This window comes from Misgurnus anguillicaudatus, chromosome 21 (assembly GCF_027580225.2).
Source record: "Misgurnus anguillicaudatus chromosome 21, ASM2758022v2, whole genome shotgun sequence".
Lineage (NCBI taxonomy): Eukaryota > Metazoa > Chordata > Actinopteri > Cypriniformes > Cobitidae > Misgurnus > Misgurnus anguillicaudatus.
This window is the reverse complement of record NC_073357.2, coordinates 35264898-35281441: the sequence shown is the minus strand read 5'-3', so window position 1 is coordinate 35281441 and position 16544 is coordinate 35264898. Positions and strand designations below refer to the sequence as shown.

At 38.8% G+C, this 16544-nt stretch overlaps 2 protein-coding genes across 10 annotated transcripts in view; both read right to left on the bottom strand.

Annotated features, from left to right (window-relative positions):
- slc9a5 (solute carrier family 9 member A5) overlaps positions 1–2947 on the bottom strand; it is a 36685-nt gene extending 33738 nt beyond the window's left edge. For 2 of the 3 annotated variants that reach the window (XM_055205089.2, XM_055205099.2), the window contains exon 1: positions 2507–2946. In XM_055205089.2, the coding sequence (XP_055061064.2) occupies positions 2507–2804 (298 nt within the window). In that variant the 5' untranslated portion in view covers positions 2805–2946. Of the gene's footprint in view, positions 1–2506 lie in introns of all 3 variants that reach the window. The other variant, XR_008644433.2, reaches the window with a different exon arrangement.
- A 401-nt stretch (positions 2948–3348) lies between these two features.
- Positions 3349–16544, bottom strand: part of fhod1 (formin homology 2 domain containing 1) — a 68356-nt gene continuing 55160 nt past the window's right edge. For 6 of the 7 annotated variants that reach the window (XM_055204967.2, XM_055204974.2, XM_055204984.2 and 3 more), the window contains 11 exons: positions 16260–16415; positions 15636–15818; positions 14863–14982; positions 11468–11629; positions 10963–11153; positions 7605–7797; positions 7187–7352; positions 6847–6909; positions 6695–6748; positions 5709–5882; positions 3349–4810 (listed from right to left, as the gene is read on the bottom strand). In XM_055204967.2, coding sequence (XP_055060942.2) covers positions 4731–4810; positions 5709–5882; positions 6695–6748; positions 6847–6909; positions 7187–7352; positions 7605–7797; positions 10963–11153; positions 11468–11629; positions 14863–14982; positions 15636–15818; positions 16260–16415 — 1542 coding nt within the window. In that variant the 3' untranslated portion in view covers positions 3349–4730. The remainder of the gene's footprint in view (positions 4811–5708; positions 5883–6694; positions 6749–6846; positions 6910–7186; positions 7353–7604; positions 7798–10962; positions 11154–11467; positions 11630–14862; positions 14983–15635; positions 15819–16259; positions 16416–16544) is intronic. The other variant, XM_055204995.2, reaches the window with a different exon arrangement.

Here is a 16544-nt window from a genome sequence, read left to right as displayed (position 1 = left end):
ATGGTGGCACAAAATAAAACTTTTGTTTGGAGCCATAGGAATGAATGGGGCTATAAATGCTAAAACATTCAAGAAGTGCTATACACAGATTAAAAGTGCACACATTGATAAAAGACAGGTATGTATTAATTCATCTAAAGTGAGGTAAGAACATAGTAAAATATTGAAAAACTGTGATGTTTTCCTTTAAAATAAATGTAGCGCGTAACTATCCTGGTTAATTGATCGCTTTGAAAAAGCACTGTTGTAATATTTCGTGTTAATGCAGAACGCATTAAAGGATAATCAGAGACCATCGGTGCTAATTATTCATGTCCCCATGCACCGAGAGATTTTGCGTAGGAGGTAAAATACAGTGCACACCTCTGCCAAAGACCATAACAATCACTGCCTGCCATGACTCATGCACACAAGGACAGAAAAACACTGAAATGTGGTGCTAAAAAAGCACATTCAGACATCTGAATAAACACATGCGGGCATGCATATACAAACAACAACAAAATTATTTTGTCAGACATGTCCCTCCTAGATATGCAGTACACAAACCAAAAATTACACACACGGGCACACATTTATTTATGAAAGTGTCCTACATAAACCTATCTGTATAACAGAGAAAATGTGACCTTAAACTGTGTAAATTTAGATAAAATGTTATTACGCTTTTGCTCAATAATTACAGTATCACAGGATCTGAAGCTTTTAAATTTCAGCGTGCCATATGCTGTTAAAAAACAGTCTACAATTACAGTCATATTAAAAGAGCTTTAATGCAGCGCTCTTCAATTTCAAAGACAGATAAAACTTTGATCATCTAATTACTCCTATAAAGTGGAGTGCTGTTGTATTATAATTAGCTTTATTAACATTTACAACAGTAAATCATGGAATTAAAGTATGTATTACCTGCCCAAGTCACAAAATCAAATGTGATGAATGTATGCGTTTCTCTTAATGTTGCAAAAGTGTTATTTGAATGCAATCCTCTGAGAAATGAAAGTATGAAAGTGACAAGAGAGGTCATCATTACATAAGCACACCCATTTAGCTAGTAGTAAAATGTAACCTAATATATTTATTTTTTCACCAAACTGCAGTCTAGGGGGAAAGGAATGACACAGTGGACAGAAAACTGTGACCATAGTCCGCAGTGCTAATAAATAGTTGAAGGATAGTTTTAAAGTACTCTGCAGCTGCATTCATTACCCAGAACGCAACACTTTATTGTGCACTAAATCCCAAAGAGTTTAAGATTTTGCATCGTAATCCAGAATAAATCCAGACGGCAAATATTCAGAGTGAATCTTGATGGTGTTACTGTGTTAAATGAATCGCAGAGATGACTGAGCTATCAGACATGATCAGATATTAGTGCACGACTGTGTTTGCCAAAGAAACAAGCTGGAGGAAGGCCTGAGAGACACCCACACATGCAAATACATGTGCTAGTGTATTCTGAGTGAGCATGTTTTCTTGAGCAAAACTACCCACCAAAAATACACAACCAGTTTTATTTTAAAAAAAAAATCATAACCTCAGACAAATCTTTTTTCAATAATTAGTCTTTGAGTTTCATTCCCACAAAACCTTATCATGACCTTTTCATGCATGAAGACCCAGACTGAGCATGTCGCATTACCAGATATGTGATTTTTAAAGCATATTATATAAACCTGATACTTTACTCGATTTAAAAATCGAGAATAGTTTACACTAAACACGACTAAAGTTTGAGAAAGTAAGTAAGTGTGAGGATGTAAAGATGATGAGTCACAGGCACGCACGCGCTACTGTCCGCGGAGACTTTTACTATAATAAAAAAGCATCATTAACTTTACTAGGGGGCAGCTGGAGTGGCGGGAACACGGTGAGCTCAGCTCAACGTACATAGCAACGTGTCGTGACGGTGACACACGGCTAGTTGAAACAATCTCGATTTGTCCTATGAAACAACATCCAAAAATGTGCACAACTAACCTAAACCGTACACTACTCTTGTTTTGAAAGTGTCGATTTGCTCTGTCTGTTTGATTTTATGCCACGTTTGTCTCTGAGGAAACGTACAGTATGGGCTTTATTGCTGTGGCAACCACTAGCGTCCGTCAACGGGCGTGCAGTGGAAGCGCAGGTGGCTTGCGGATTTTACGCGCTGTTTTACTACCATCTGTCAAGCATACGGCACCGCAGGCCCGCTTTTAATGAATGTGTTCCCGAAGCCCAGTTGGCACAACATCGCTTTAGCAACGGGAAGGACACAGGTTCGATCCAATGGAACAAGATGCTTTAAAGAAATATTGACTGCGCTGCAAATTACTCGGATTAAAGCGCGTTTGCTAAATGCGTAAACCTACACAGTTACAGTATATAAAGGTTTTCATTACACTTTCTATACTTTCTATTCCATCACCTCAGCAGCAACAGGATGCTCGACACCTTATCTCAAACGCCACACAACCAAAACAAAGAAAGATATAAATACATAATGTCATTTAATCGAACTTACGTATTTTCGCCACACTGGCAACAAAAAGCCAGCTGGCTATGATGTATGGTGTCTGCACATAGCTCCATTCCCACTGCAGTATCTTGTAACCTCCGTGGTGATGAGTCGACTCTCCGTCCTCTGTGGTGGCCGTCGGTTCCTCCGCAGACCGGGCGAGCGCGATCCAGGGCTGCCCGTACTCTCCTGAAGATGGAACCGGAGGTGAAGCGCTGACCACCAACGATGCTTCCGTTACGGAAAGGTCAGTCACTGCATCACTAGCGCACAGGAACAAGAGGAGCAAACTCAAGAAAAGCATTTTTACCCGTATTCAGTAGTCGGTCATCCCCGGTTCTTTTTATAAGGTATAGCCTACTCCTGTGCGATGGCAAGCCCTTCGCGGGACGCCCCGTTACCGGCGTTCAACATCAACATACTCCACTTGCCGGTAATTCGCGAAGGTGCAGCTGCCGTATGAACACGTGATTCAACTGTGCACGAGACCGTGGGTTCTTATTAAAGAGCCACCACTCATCCTAAATTACACATATTATTTAGTATACATGTAGCAATACTAATGCATCTTAAAAAAAGAATTAAAAGGAAAATGTCTTGTGGGGGAAACGTATTGCACTTGATTGTAAGCAGTGGCACTCTGCGTGTGAATATTTAATTTTAAAATATTATTTAAAATTTAATACTGACAGTTTTGTAAGTAACATTATCAGCTGAACAAATTTAAAATCATAGAAGACCATATGAACTATAAACTATTTATATTAAAAAAATGCTCAAAGACAAGACATTTTGGACTTACATCTGTCCTAAATTATAAAGGGAATTAAGACAAAAAATACACCAAGTCTAATAAAACATTTAATTTAATTCTGAACAAGGCTCTGGATGTACATGTCAAATTTCTGAATCATAAAGACATGTTCATTTACTCGTACTTGCTAATAATTTCTTTGAAGTTTCTGTAGAGCTGGTGCCAAGAGTGGTGATGGATATGAATGCAAATCATTGGAAAACACAAACAGTGATACATTCATGGTGAAGAATGCATGCCTTCACGTAAACGCATGCAAAATCAGGTAATACAGTCATACATAAAACAATGGAGTGATAAAGAACTCTAAATTCCTACTCCATGTGCAAAAAAGCAATTTAAACAAATCTTAAAATATGTACTGTAGGTTGTAACAGGAAAAAACATCGTTTTTAATGCTTTATAAAAGTGCTCTACCACCAACACAACACTTTTCTGAGAATGAAAAGTGGCCCATGCACACATTTTATAACAGTCACAGACAGTGGTATAAATAAAGAGATTTGTGAACGTGTCAGACTTTAACGTTAAGTGAATTATAACAAGAACAATTGAGGAGCATCATCTCGCACCTTTCTCTTGACTCCAGGACACATTAATAAATATCAAGAAAGGAACATGATACAGCAGATCACAGCACTCCACAAACCTATCAAGAGAGATGTAATAAAACAAACACAGGACCCAGTTTATGTCCTCTCCAATCCAGATGGCCTGGGATGACAGGATGTATAGTTGAACACGACCTATAAACACACAGGTCTTCCTTGTAGACTCAAATCAAACTTTACTTTAAAGCTTTTAATACTGTCATCATTGACAGTGCCGTTTTTCTAATGCATTTGAGTTACCATACTGCACTGATCTAAGAACAGTTTTGGCATCCAAGAATTAAATCGTCATCTTTAAAAAGCATTAAAAAATGCTTGTTTTAAAAGATTGCCCTCTGTATAATCTCGCTCCCTTCAATCCCTTACACCCATTTTAACTGAAACATTGTGCTCCAATCTGTTTCCTACAGGTGATGTTTTGCACAAACCATTCACCTGCATCTGGTCAAAAATAATTCGCATCTGGCATCACTGTTTTATATATGCATTTGTGCTACAACAGTAAACTTAGGCTGGTATTTAATACTATGTAATTAAATATTGTACCAATCTAAACATGATATGTCTAATGGATGCATTTATCAATACAGTAATGCAGTTTTAATGCAGCTGTGTGTGTTTCTGATGCAAACAAGACACAACTGTGACTGTACATGATTCATCCACTGAACTGTACAGACTGGTAGACAAACATTTGGTTGCAGTCCTGAAATTGTCCTCAGTACGGATCCTGTTGTCATTAAAGCGGGTCTCTGTATAGCCTTATCGCTGCCCTCAAAGTGTCTCCAGATAATAGCTGCCATATTCAGACTTTCCCATTAGGATTGCTGAGGCCAAGGGCTTGCACCACATCCACACTCAGTCCACTTTTCAGAGTCCTTCGCACTGCAACACAAACAGCACACCATTAACTCAGCGTTTAAAAAAAAGTTGCCAGCCAGCGGCAGCATTTTTTATGATTTTCACAAAAGTTTAATAGCATTAAAGGAATAGTCTACTCATTTTCAATATTAAAATATGTTATTACCTTAACTAAGAATTGTTGATACATCCCTCTATCATCTGTGTGCGTGCACGTAAGCGCTGGAGCGCGCTGCGACACTTCGATAGCATTTAGCTTAGCCCCATTCATTCAATGGTACCATTTAGAGATAAAGTTAGAAGTGACCAAACACATCAACGTTTTTCCTATTTAAGACGAGTAGTTATACGAGCAAGTTTGGTGGTACAAAATAAAACGTAGCGCTTTTCTAAGCGGATTTAAAAGAGGAACTATATTTTATGGCGTAATAGCACTTTTGGGAGTACTTCGACTCGCCTGAAAAGTCCGCTCCCCTTCTCCCTCTCATAATGGAAGAGGGAGGGTGTTACTGCGCCGAGTCGAAGTACTCCCAAAAGTGCTATTACGCCATAAAATATAGTTCCTCTTTTAAATCCGCTTAGAAAAGCGCTACGTTTTATTTTGTACCACCAAACTTGCTCGTATAACTACTCGTCTTAAATAGGAAAAACGTTGATGTGTTTGGTCACTTCTAACTTTATCTCTAAATGGTACCATTGAATGAATGGGGCTAAGCTAAATGCTATCGAAGTGTCGCAGCACGCTCCAGCGCTTACGTGCACGCACACAGATGATAGAGGGATGTATCAACAATTCTTAGTTAAGGTAATAACATATTTTAATATTGAAAATGAGTAGACTATAACTTTAATAGGAATTAATGACTATGAAGTCCACTAGTCAAGAAACCTCTTTTTGAATTAAAAGTCAAAATGTACTCACATGACTTTCTGTTGAGCCGTGAGCGTTTCCGTGTTTTGGGGCTAGACGCCCTCTCAGTAGGATTCTGGGTGACGGACATTACCAGACGATCCATGATCTCATCTGTGGCATCATCTTGTGAGCTGGCACTGTCCTCTTTAGCCAAAGACATGTGTGTACTAATCCTGCCTAAACCTGTGTGTAAATATATTTTTTTACATTTATTACTACAGTAAAAGAAAGGTTAACACGACTGGGGTCTAGTAATACTTATATGTAAACCAGTGGTCAGTGAAAGTGGCACACTCAAGTGAATGCATACAGTAGTTTGATTCCATTCAGGTTTACTCATATTGAAATAACCAACTAAGGGGCCAGTCACACCAAAAGCGTTTATGGCACTTGCAGGTGCTTTTTTGAATGATATTCTATGGGCAGGGCGCGCTTGCGCGCTGTTTATGCGCGCCGAGCGCCTTGCGGTTTTTTGCCGCCTGCCGCGCACGCGTTTTTGAAGGAGCGCTGACAGCGGAGAAGCTTTCCATTGTCCAATCGAATGAGGGGAGAGGCGGGCCTTACGTTGTGGTGAGGGAAGTTTACAGTTGCTTTGAAGAACCAGACTCCACTCGCTCACTCTTTCCTGCGTGTTTGTGCACCTCTCACCCTCAAACAAGGTCAGAGCAAGCGCTCTCTTTTTAAAGTTTCTGCTAATATGACAGCTAACAGCAAAAGAGCGCTCACGCCTCAATATTTGATTGACAAGACAGCCGACTCGGTGGTTGCTTAGCAATATGAAAAGCCGCGTCGCACTGCTCTTTTTTTTAAAAAAACGCACCTTGCGTTTGCAAGCGTTTAAAGCGCTTTTGGTGTGACTGACCCCTAATGCACAAAAAACTCACTTCAAAAGAGTTATATTCTCTGAACACTAAAAATGGATGCAATTAAGTATACACTGATATCTGTTAGTTAGGCAAACCAACATCATGCGCCTAAAACAGCAGCAGCTGTACCTTCGTCATAAATGTCCGGTGAAGTAGGAGCACTGTCAGAGTCATAAGACTCCTCTGTGAGATAAATGGTCCAACCTTAATACTGTCATTCAGTTTTATTGTACATAAAAAGCTGCACAAATGTTTTTTCTTTGCACACATTCATGCTATACCTTCATCATCACCCTGAAGAGTTGGTGATATGGGAGGAGTGACAACACCAGAAGTCAATATCTCTATGAAGATTCAAATCCCAGTTGAAAATTCCAGTTTAAGTCTGTTCTAAACTTAACCAACTATTGCATTGAAAATAGCATTTTACAACATACAAGGGCCAATATATGCTTTGAGAGCATTGTTATTTTTGGGTTATACTTGTGAATGAAACTGGTTGAAACAACTGGTCTAGATTTGCTACTGGATCTAACAATGTGGTAGTGTTAAAGCAGGGTTGGCAGATTTAAAACCCTAGATTTTTTTATAACATGTATGTGCTGTATTGCAGTGTCTTACTTCTGACAGCCCGGCTCCTGCGCAGCTTGCTAGGGTCATCATTGGCAATGAGCAAGTTCTTCATGTTTTCATGCTCCTCTTGGGCTGGCTCTGGTTCTGTTACTAAGCAAACAGGAGATGGGCTGTCCTGAGACATAGCTGGTACTGCTCCAGAAAACTTCTCTGTCTCTGAACATTTTTTCAGAGAATATTTGTTATTGGTAATAAGTTATGGGTAAGTTAAACACAAGCTTCTTAATGCTCTTTAGCATTTAAGGAAATAAATTCATCCTTATGCGTAGGTTCCAATTCAACAAGTCACATGAATAAATCAGCTTTGGTGGACTTTAAAAAGCCAAACCAAATGTTATTTGGGTTAAATATATCCAACAGTAATCAAGGCAAGCATCTAAAGTATTTAAAATCTTCCATCACCCACCTCTGTGATGAGCTTGCCCCGGGTTTTGGTGCGCTCCCGGTGGGCCGCTCGTTTGCTTTTCTGGGTGAGGACTCTCTCTCTGCTGGTGCGGTACTCCAGCGCAAACTCGCTAATGATCCTACAAAACTGAGTTACTTTTATGTCCCGCACCGAGTAGGAGGGTTGACCCAGGTACAGCAGGAAGGAATGAAACCTGCAGAAGAACAGAGACAGCTTATCATGTTGTCAACATATGCTCATGCTAATTAAAGGGCACATATTATGCAAATACACTTTTTACAAGGTTTGGACATAAATGTGTGTTGGTAGTGTGTGAACACAACCACCCTACAATAGTAAAAAATAAACACTCTCCTTGTTTTTTAATCCCTGTTTTAAACCAAAGCAGTTTCATTAGACATGCTGTTTTGATTCTCCTGTTAATGTGACGTCACACAGACAAGCCCCGCCCATGGCCACTAAATGACTGGCTTATTTTAGCCAAAAGCAGTTCTAATGGTGCGTTTACACCAACCGCGGTAGAGGCGTGAAGCGCGAGTGATTTCACTGTTAAGTCAATGTGCAGACGCGTTGACGCGCGTCAGGAGGTCCCGCGGCGCGGAAGAGGCGTTCGGCGCGGATCGGAAGACGCGTTTCCGCCTCATTCGCGGGTGAAGCTCGCGCGAATTGAGCGTTGTGCGTGGTACGCGCGAATGGTGCTTTTGTGCATTTTGCGGTTCACGCGAATTTGCGGCTGACGCCCGAGTTGAAAAATTTGAACTTTGGCGGAATTTCGCGCCGCGTTAACCAATCAGGAGCCTGCCTGCTGCTGTGGTGGCAGCCCCGCCTGGAGTCACTCACTCAAGCAGTCACTCGGAGCTATATGACACAAGTTGTTATTTCTATAGAGGAGACAGGAATAAAAAGGACCTCGCTTGGAAGAGTGTCAGTAAGGACTTTGGGCAACCTGGTAAGTTGTAATACACACTTCACTTTTGAGTCACGTGACATTTATCGACCCAAGCCGTTTATTTTCCCCCTATAGTAAGGTTACCCAATCCAAACTGGTAACTCTCTCGATAAATGCACAATCAACATCAGTCATCTTGCAAACAGACACTCGCACAGCAGTTGCCCCTCCCACAAGAAGTGGATTTTGCCTCGGAGGCGCGTCAAATGCTTGCTTTTCCGCGCGTCTACTCCGCTCTACACGCGCGAATGCATTCAAAGTGTTCAAGCGGCAAACTAGGCGCGGTAGACGCGATTTTGACGCCCAAAACGCGTTTGGTGTAAACCCTGCATAAAGGTGTTTGCCAGCACGTTGTAGCACTAACATGGCTAAAGATACTATTGTCTCAGACTGTTTTTACAGCAATCAGATGAATTTTTTTAACCGAAAGCAGTAGCACTCATTTGCATTTAAAAGCTACACAAATGAAAACAGCACTTTTTGCACTCCTGCCCACATAGAGGCATTTTGGACATGCTATAGCATTTTTAGCTGAAACTTCACAGACACATTCTAAGCACACCTGAGACTTATATTATATCTTGTAAAAATGGGCATAATAGGTGCCCTTACCATCATGCAAACTGAGGAAAGACACAACTTAGCACTTTTGAATTATTTTCATTTAAAAATGCAGTAACTCTGCGTTCACACTGCCGCCAGCGAGAGCGTCAAAGTGGCCTTTCATAAAAGCAAGTGTTATTGTTAACATTATAGTAAAATGAAAACAAACATGACAAATAAGAAACACTAGACTCAATACTGTGAGAGTGACTTTAACTCTTTGCCCACCATTGACGAGTTAACTCACACGTTAAATGGACTGCATTTATATAGCGCTTTCATAGACCAATGGCCATCCAAAGCACTTTACAGGGGCTGGGGTTAGGTGCCTTGCTCAAGGACACCTTGACACTTGGTCAAGCTGGAGCCGGGGATTGAACCACCAACCTTTCGATTTGTAGACAACCTACATGAACCACTTCCGCCCCACATGTTGTGACACATGATGTTCACATGATGTTAACTCGTCAATTAAGAGAAAACACTTCCATGCCAATGACGAGTTTTTCCGGCAATTCGTATTTCCGCTATTATCCACCAGGTGGCGCTATTACCCTACTTATAAAACTCAGAAGTATTCCCTTAGGGCAGTGGTTCCCAAACTTTTTCAGCATGCGGCCCCCCTTGTGTATGGTGCATTCCTTCGCGGCCCCCCAAAGAAAATTTGTGACAAAAAACTGTTCTTAACTCAACATTTTACTAAAACACATATTAAATTATACAAAAAAGTAGTGCTTTTGGTTAGTAGCCTTATTTTTTATGTTTAATTACACAGAATTCATGATAAATTAATGTATTTTATAAAATGTCATAAAACTGAGGCCCCCCTGGCACCATCTCGCGGCCCCCCTGGGGCCCCACCCCCCAGTTTGAAAACCCCTGCCTTAGGACAAACAGTACAAACTGTGTGTATGTTTTGATCATCGCTCTGAATCTGATCTCTATCAAAAGTCCTTCACAAAAACGCAATTATCTCAAAGTTTTGAAGACACCTACCCATATTGAAAAGGTGATGGATATAAATAAAGGAAGGATAAAATGTTTTTTTTTCTTTTTGAAAGCAGAGGGTCTGTTCTTTCAATTGATATAATGTATGTTTATATATTAAAGAAGAACATTTTCTGGAAGGCAATAAACTTTTGTGAAAATTATAAAAAATGCTGGCGCTGGCTGGCAACTTAAAAAAAAAAAAAAACGCTGGCTGGGAAAGAGTTAAAAATCAACCTTTGCTTACAGAACATTTGATGTACATTTATTCATTTTATTCAGATGCTTTCATCCAAGGGCACATACAAATTATGGAGCAAACTACATTTTAATTATTCATACTGTATTTGATTTTTAACTCTTTCGCCGCCAGCATTTTTTATGATTTTCACAAAAGTTTAATGCCTTTCAGAAAATGCTCCTTTTTAAATATATAAACATACAATATATGAAATAAAAGAACAGACCCTCTGCTTTCAAACAAAAAATCTGTTTCATCCTACCTTCATGTGTTCTGTTTTTATCACCTCTCAAATATGTGTAGGTTTCATCAAAAACACCAAATTTTGAGCAAAAAGCTGAGATAATTCCATTTTTGTGACTTTTGATAGAGATCAGATGCAGAGCGATCTTTAAAACATACACGGACATACAGCTGTTTGCCCTAGGGCAATACTTCCGGTTTTTATAAGTTGTAAGTGTTGTTAACCTGGTGGATAATAGCGGTATTGCAGATTGACGAGATAACTCGTCAATGGCGGGGAAAGAGTTAAACCCGATTTAGATTTCTGTATAAAACTGATGTTTCTGGTGTGTTACCTGTTAATAATGCGTCTGTGCACAACTTTCAGTATGATAATCCTCTCAGTACAGTCTTTCAGAAATTCTGTCATCTTGTTCTTCAGGAGAGCTTTAGTCTCGTGCTTGGCCACAACTTTGAGGTTGTCCCAACACGCTTTGCATTTTTTCTCCAGCTGCACCAGGTTTTCAGACAATTGCTCAAACTCCACCTGCAGGAAAGGACGGAGATAAAAATGAAGACAGTGAACGATAAGAGATCTTTATATCCATTCCTCTCCTTGAAGGCCAGTTTATACTTAAGTCTGCAACACAGTGGTTTATACCCGCATTAAAGTGACAACATTGAAAGCATGCCACAGATAATGTGCTTTGAGAAGATATACAGGTGTAATAAAAGCCTAGCAATAAAATGATGCCAATCCCTCAGCAAATAATGAATAAATAATGTGGTTGTGCTGAATTAAAGGGTATTATTAAGAACAAAGAAAATACATAAGAAACTCTTATATTTCTAGGGACCTACTTTGGCAGACCGTGTGATGGCAGGGATCTCAGAATAGAGATCTGTTGTATCTGGGTGGTTATCCACCACAAAATTGCAGGAATGATGAAGCAGAGACTGTCTGTGAACAGTGTCTTTCACCTCAGTTACCTTCTCCAGATAGCTGAGCTCAAAACCCTTAGCCTGCAGGGGACACAACGTCAGCTTAGGTTATAATTCCACATTCAGTGAATTTAATGGTAAACTATAAGTGTTTTACTATGGCTACTCATTATACTGTAACATATGCCAGATATCAAAAGACCATGCTTTTGTAAAGTTCATACGAATCTGACTTTCTGAGGACTTGCTTAATATGCCAATGCTGTAATAGCGTTCATTTACCTTACTAATGGCATGTGCTTTATAACTGATTCAAGGAAGAAGTGTTCCCACAAATTTCATTAAGGAAATTTTTTTTCTTAGTAAATCGTAATGATCTCTGTCATATTGGCTTAATCTGTCGGTGCTCTGGTTGAAGATGGCTCTGGTTAATCTGTGCCCTAAGACATGCCATACATTTTTAAAACAGCATTTTCCTTCCAAATAAATTATTGTAATTCAACCACAACATGTCTGTATAACTGGTGATCAGATTTCTCTAGACATACAGCCTTTACAGGCAGGTAACCACAAGAGAATGATTAAAAAATATATATGATTTCACTAATTTCCCATTACTGGATGATGCTTTGAGTGTGCAAAAGATTTGTGGCTTTTTTGTGAATCAAGGCACTCTATAGCTTAGTAACAACATTATATATGATGAATGGTTGCATTGATTTCATATTGTAAGGTAAAATGACTTTTTCCGCCCTTACTGCAGCTCATTTGAGAAAGGTTTGCCAATCACTGGTTTATTATTTATATAATACAATGTCAATTAACCGTGTAGAGGTCAAGAGGTCATAGCAGACTACACTATTTACCAAATGACCACATGCAGGTTTTTAATCATTTTATATTTTACATCAAGCCTTGTTTATACTTTATGCGTCTGCATGAGCACGTTAGTGTGTGCGGCGAAAATGACATCATTGCGGAGTGGGCGGCGTGCGCGTCGAGTGTGCAAGACCCCATTTCGTGTGGCGTGTGCACTGCAATTTTTGTAACCACACACACGCCACTCCACATCCGATAATGACCGACCTCAAGCAGATTCTGGCCGAGCAGCCAAGCCTGTGACTTGTCTCTTTGATCAATCCATACAAAACCATGCACAGACTTTTTTGATGTCACTCTTAAAGTAAAGTATGAAAATTTTGCTAGTTAAAACAAGAATTCTTTTACATATGATTCAGAATTAAATTTTAAAATTTGTTTTGAATGTACCACTGGATGATGAATAACATACAAAACTCTTGTTTGTTTTGTTTGTTTAGCAAAAACGTAATGAAATGATAATGTTTAATAAAGACATATTTAAAAGATTGTTGTTTTATTCATATACCGTATTTTCCGGACTATAAGTCTCACTTTTTTCATAGTTTGGCGGGTCCTGGAACTTATAGTCAGGTGTACATCAAAATTATTTCATATAAACCAAGAGAAACCATTGCCGTCTACCAGTGTTGGGGTAACGCATTACAAGTAACGTGGAATACGTAATAATATTACTTTTCTGAAGTAACGAGTAAAGTAACGCATTACTATATAAATGTACTATATAAGTTACTTTTTTTAAAGTAATGCCAGTTACTTTTCAGTTTAATTAATTCAATTAAAAAATAAACTGATGTATTGAATTAAACTGAATATATTAACGTAGAATTACGCACTCTTTGCGCCTGAGCGGGAACAGTTTGAGAAACGAAAATGGCAGGCCAGAGCTTGACATTTTTGTGATCATAAAAAACACCTCCAAGGCCTAAAGAGATCAAGCCTCAGCAAAGTAAGAAAAAGTAACGCAAAAGTAACTTAAAAGTAACGTAAGCATTACTCTCCATGAAAAGTAACTAAGTAACACAATATTGTAATGCGTTACTTTTAAAAGTAACTTTCCCCAACACTGCCGTGAGAGTCCTCTCTATGCTGCTCCTGTATTTATGTAATTCAATGGATTCAGTGATGTGGAATGACTTTGGGACCTTTTTAAACTTGATTTGGCTTGTCGTGTTAATTTAGCCTCACAGGTATGTTCTGTATGCTTTTGTGTATCGTGTAAAAAAACATTTATGTTACTTTAACATGTACGGACACCTATTCAGCCTGCTGTTATGTGCTATTGTTTAGTTAAATAACTTGCCGTTCCAGATTAAATCAGTTCTTTGGCTTGGATTTTGTAAAATCATTTTCTAAATAAATACGTTGTATAGTCCAGTGCGACTTATATATGTTTTGTCCTCTTCAAAACGCATTTTGACTGATGCGACTTATACTCCGGAGCGACTTACAGTCCGGAAAATACGGTAGTTAGCTCTAACCAGGGGTGCGTTTCCCAAAAGCATTGTTAGCCAACGAACATCGCAAGGTTCATCGTTATTAACATCGTTCAACGATTTGGTGTTTCCCGAAACCATCGTTCAAACAAACATTCGCAAACTGCATCGCTAACTTGTGACGTTGGAACGACAGCTCTTGACCTGTCGTTAGAAGCATAGGTCTTTGTTATTATCATATGTATTCTTACGTTGATCATGCTTTTGAACAAAATAAGCAAAAACGTGTAGTACAGTCAATATCCATCATTCTAAATATATTAATTTTATTTTACGTCTTCAAATTTGTAAACAGAATGAAAGCGCTGCATTTCCCCTACGAGCTTTAAGACCCTGGGGAATCCCTGGGAGGAGTGACATAAGAGGGAACTTGCGCGTGAATTAAATATCTTGAAAATAAACAATAGATAACTAAATTACGATAACAAAATCAGTCTTCTGATGCAATATATATTATTTGCAGCAATAATCTGACACTAAATCGATTTGCACAGATTAATTAGTACTTCACCTCCCACGTGACATCATCAACTATGGTGTTAAACCAACATCGTTCAAACAACGAATGTTCGAAGTTACTATGCTTTCGGGAAACAGTCGTGACAAAGTAGTTAGTTTCTCCAACGATGCATCGTACTATGGTCGTTCAGCAACGAGTTACGTCGTTGTTTGGGAAACGCACCCCTGGGTTGTTTCAGTAAACAACTTCGATCCTCTACTGTATGTTGGTTTGGGCTCAACAGCGAGTGCGTTGACTATAAATGCCTCGCCGGTTGTTGAGGCACGTGCGCAGTCACCGGAGGCTTGTGGAGCAAAGCACTAGTATAAACAAAGCTTTACACCTCTTTACCTTAACATAGACCCCTTAAAAGTAGCGTTGCTCTATACAGTAGCTTACATAAATGTATGAAGTCATTGTCAATGAGATGGAGCACTTACATTTGAGCTATTGAGAAAGTTGCCAATGGCCAATAGTGTTGCTAGGATACACTTGAAGGTTTTGTTCTTGGCAAGTTGTTCCATACCCAGTTTCAAGTCGAAAAGAGGCTCTGCAATCTCCTGCAGTATATTCACGTGTGAAGGATAGACGGATGACAGAGAGAAAGAGACAGAGATTAATATGATGCATATCAATATGTGATAAGAGTAGGGATGCATATCAATTAATCGCGATTAATCTATAGCAGAATAAAAGTTTTTGTTTACATCATATATGTGTGTGAACTGTGTATAGTAATTATGTGTATATGAATATGCACACATGCATGTATAATTTTAAGAAAAAAATATATTTATATATTAAGTATTTATATTTATATATAATATAAATTATACATAAATATACAAATGTATATACACATGTAAACATTGCTTAAATATATACATGCATGTGTGTGGATTTGACTATGCAGAGTTATTGTATACAGTGCACACACATATATGATGTGGACGGGAACTTTTGTTCTGCTATAGATTGGTCGCGATTAATTGATATGCATCCCTAGATCAGAGACATCAATTCAAGAAAAAGTTGTCTTTACTAATATTTCAAATATTTCTTTAGCCCGTTTATGGTTTGCAAGCAACATTGCAACTTGGCATACACTTGAAATATTTGGTTGCATGTATGTGAGTGTTTCTCTAGTGCTTTACAACAACTTCTAGTGGCAAAGTATTTTCATTCATAGTATAAAGAACAAAACGACTCTGACCTTCTCCATAGTCTCATAGTTTAGTTTAAAGGCCCAAAGCTGTAATCGCGCTGTAAGGCCACTGATGGATGAGAGGGTGAGCAGAAACTGCTCTGCTGTACCAAGAGGCACATCAGGGTTTGCCAGCTGTGCTTCTTGAATCTTCTGCTTCTCTTCATCCGTCGGAATCATAGTCAGGATTTTCTACAGAGGGAAGGAAACATTTGAGCAAATTTGTACACTAAATAACATGTTAATTGGAAATAAATGCAAGATTTATGGTGTAATGTGAATAAATGGTATGTGAATGAATTATAAATCAATGAGAATAAATTCTAAACTTGTTTCTATTTATATGTGACTAAATAAGTAATTGTGTGACACAGATGGAATGAGGAGGAAGGCCAATCTAATTTTAGGAAGAATGTTACTGGACAAAAATATTAACACATGATGAAGTGCACTGTGTGTCAACTTTTAGTTTAATTAATTTTGTCATCACTTAAGATTATATTAGACGGCTTTAAAGCAAATAGACATCTGTATTTGTTTCTAATATATACAATAGAAACAAATCTGCAATTCAGATGTGATGGAGTATTTTAAAATTTGCTACTACTGCCCCCTAGTGGATATCAGTATTACCTCAATCCCCTCTTTACTGATGGCAAACTCATCAAAGTTGAGGATGGCAGTCTTAATGACATGTATAGCAGGTAAAACGGTCATGCCAATGTTGATGGCATTGCTTCTCTTAGGATCAAGGACTAAAATGGCTCCCTTCTTCGCCTCTGGACTTTTCTGTTGAAAAACAGAATAGAAATGCAATTGATATAAACACTTCATAGCATGAGACTTTTGCCTGCATTTCAGGGGCAAGGTTACAAATAATTTAAAAAATAACACACTTCAAAAATTACTCTTATTTAG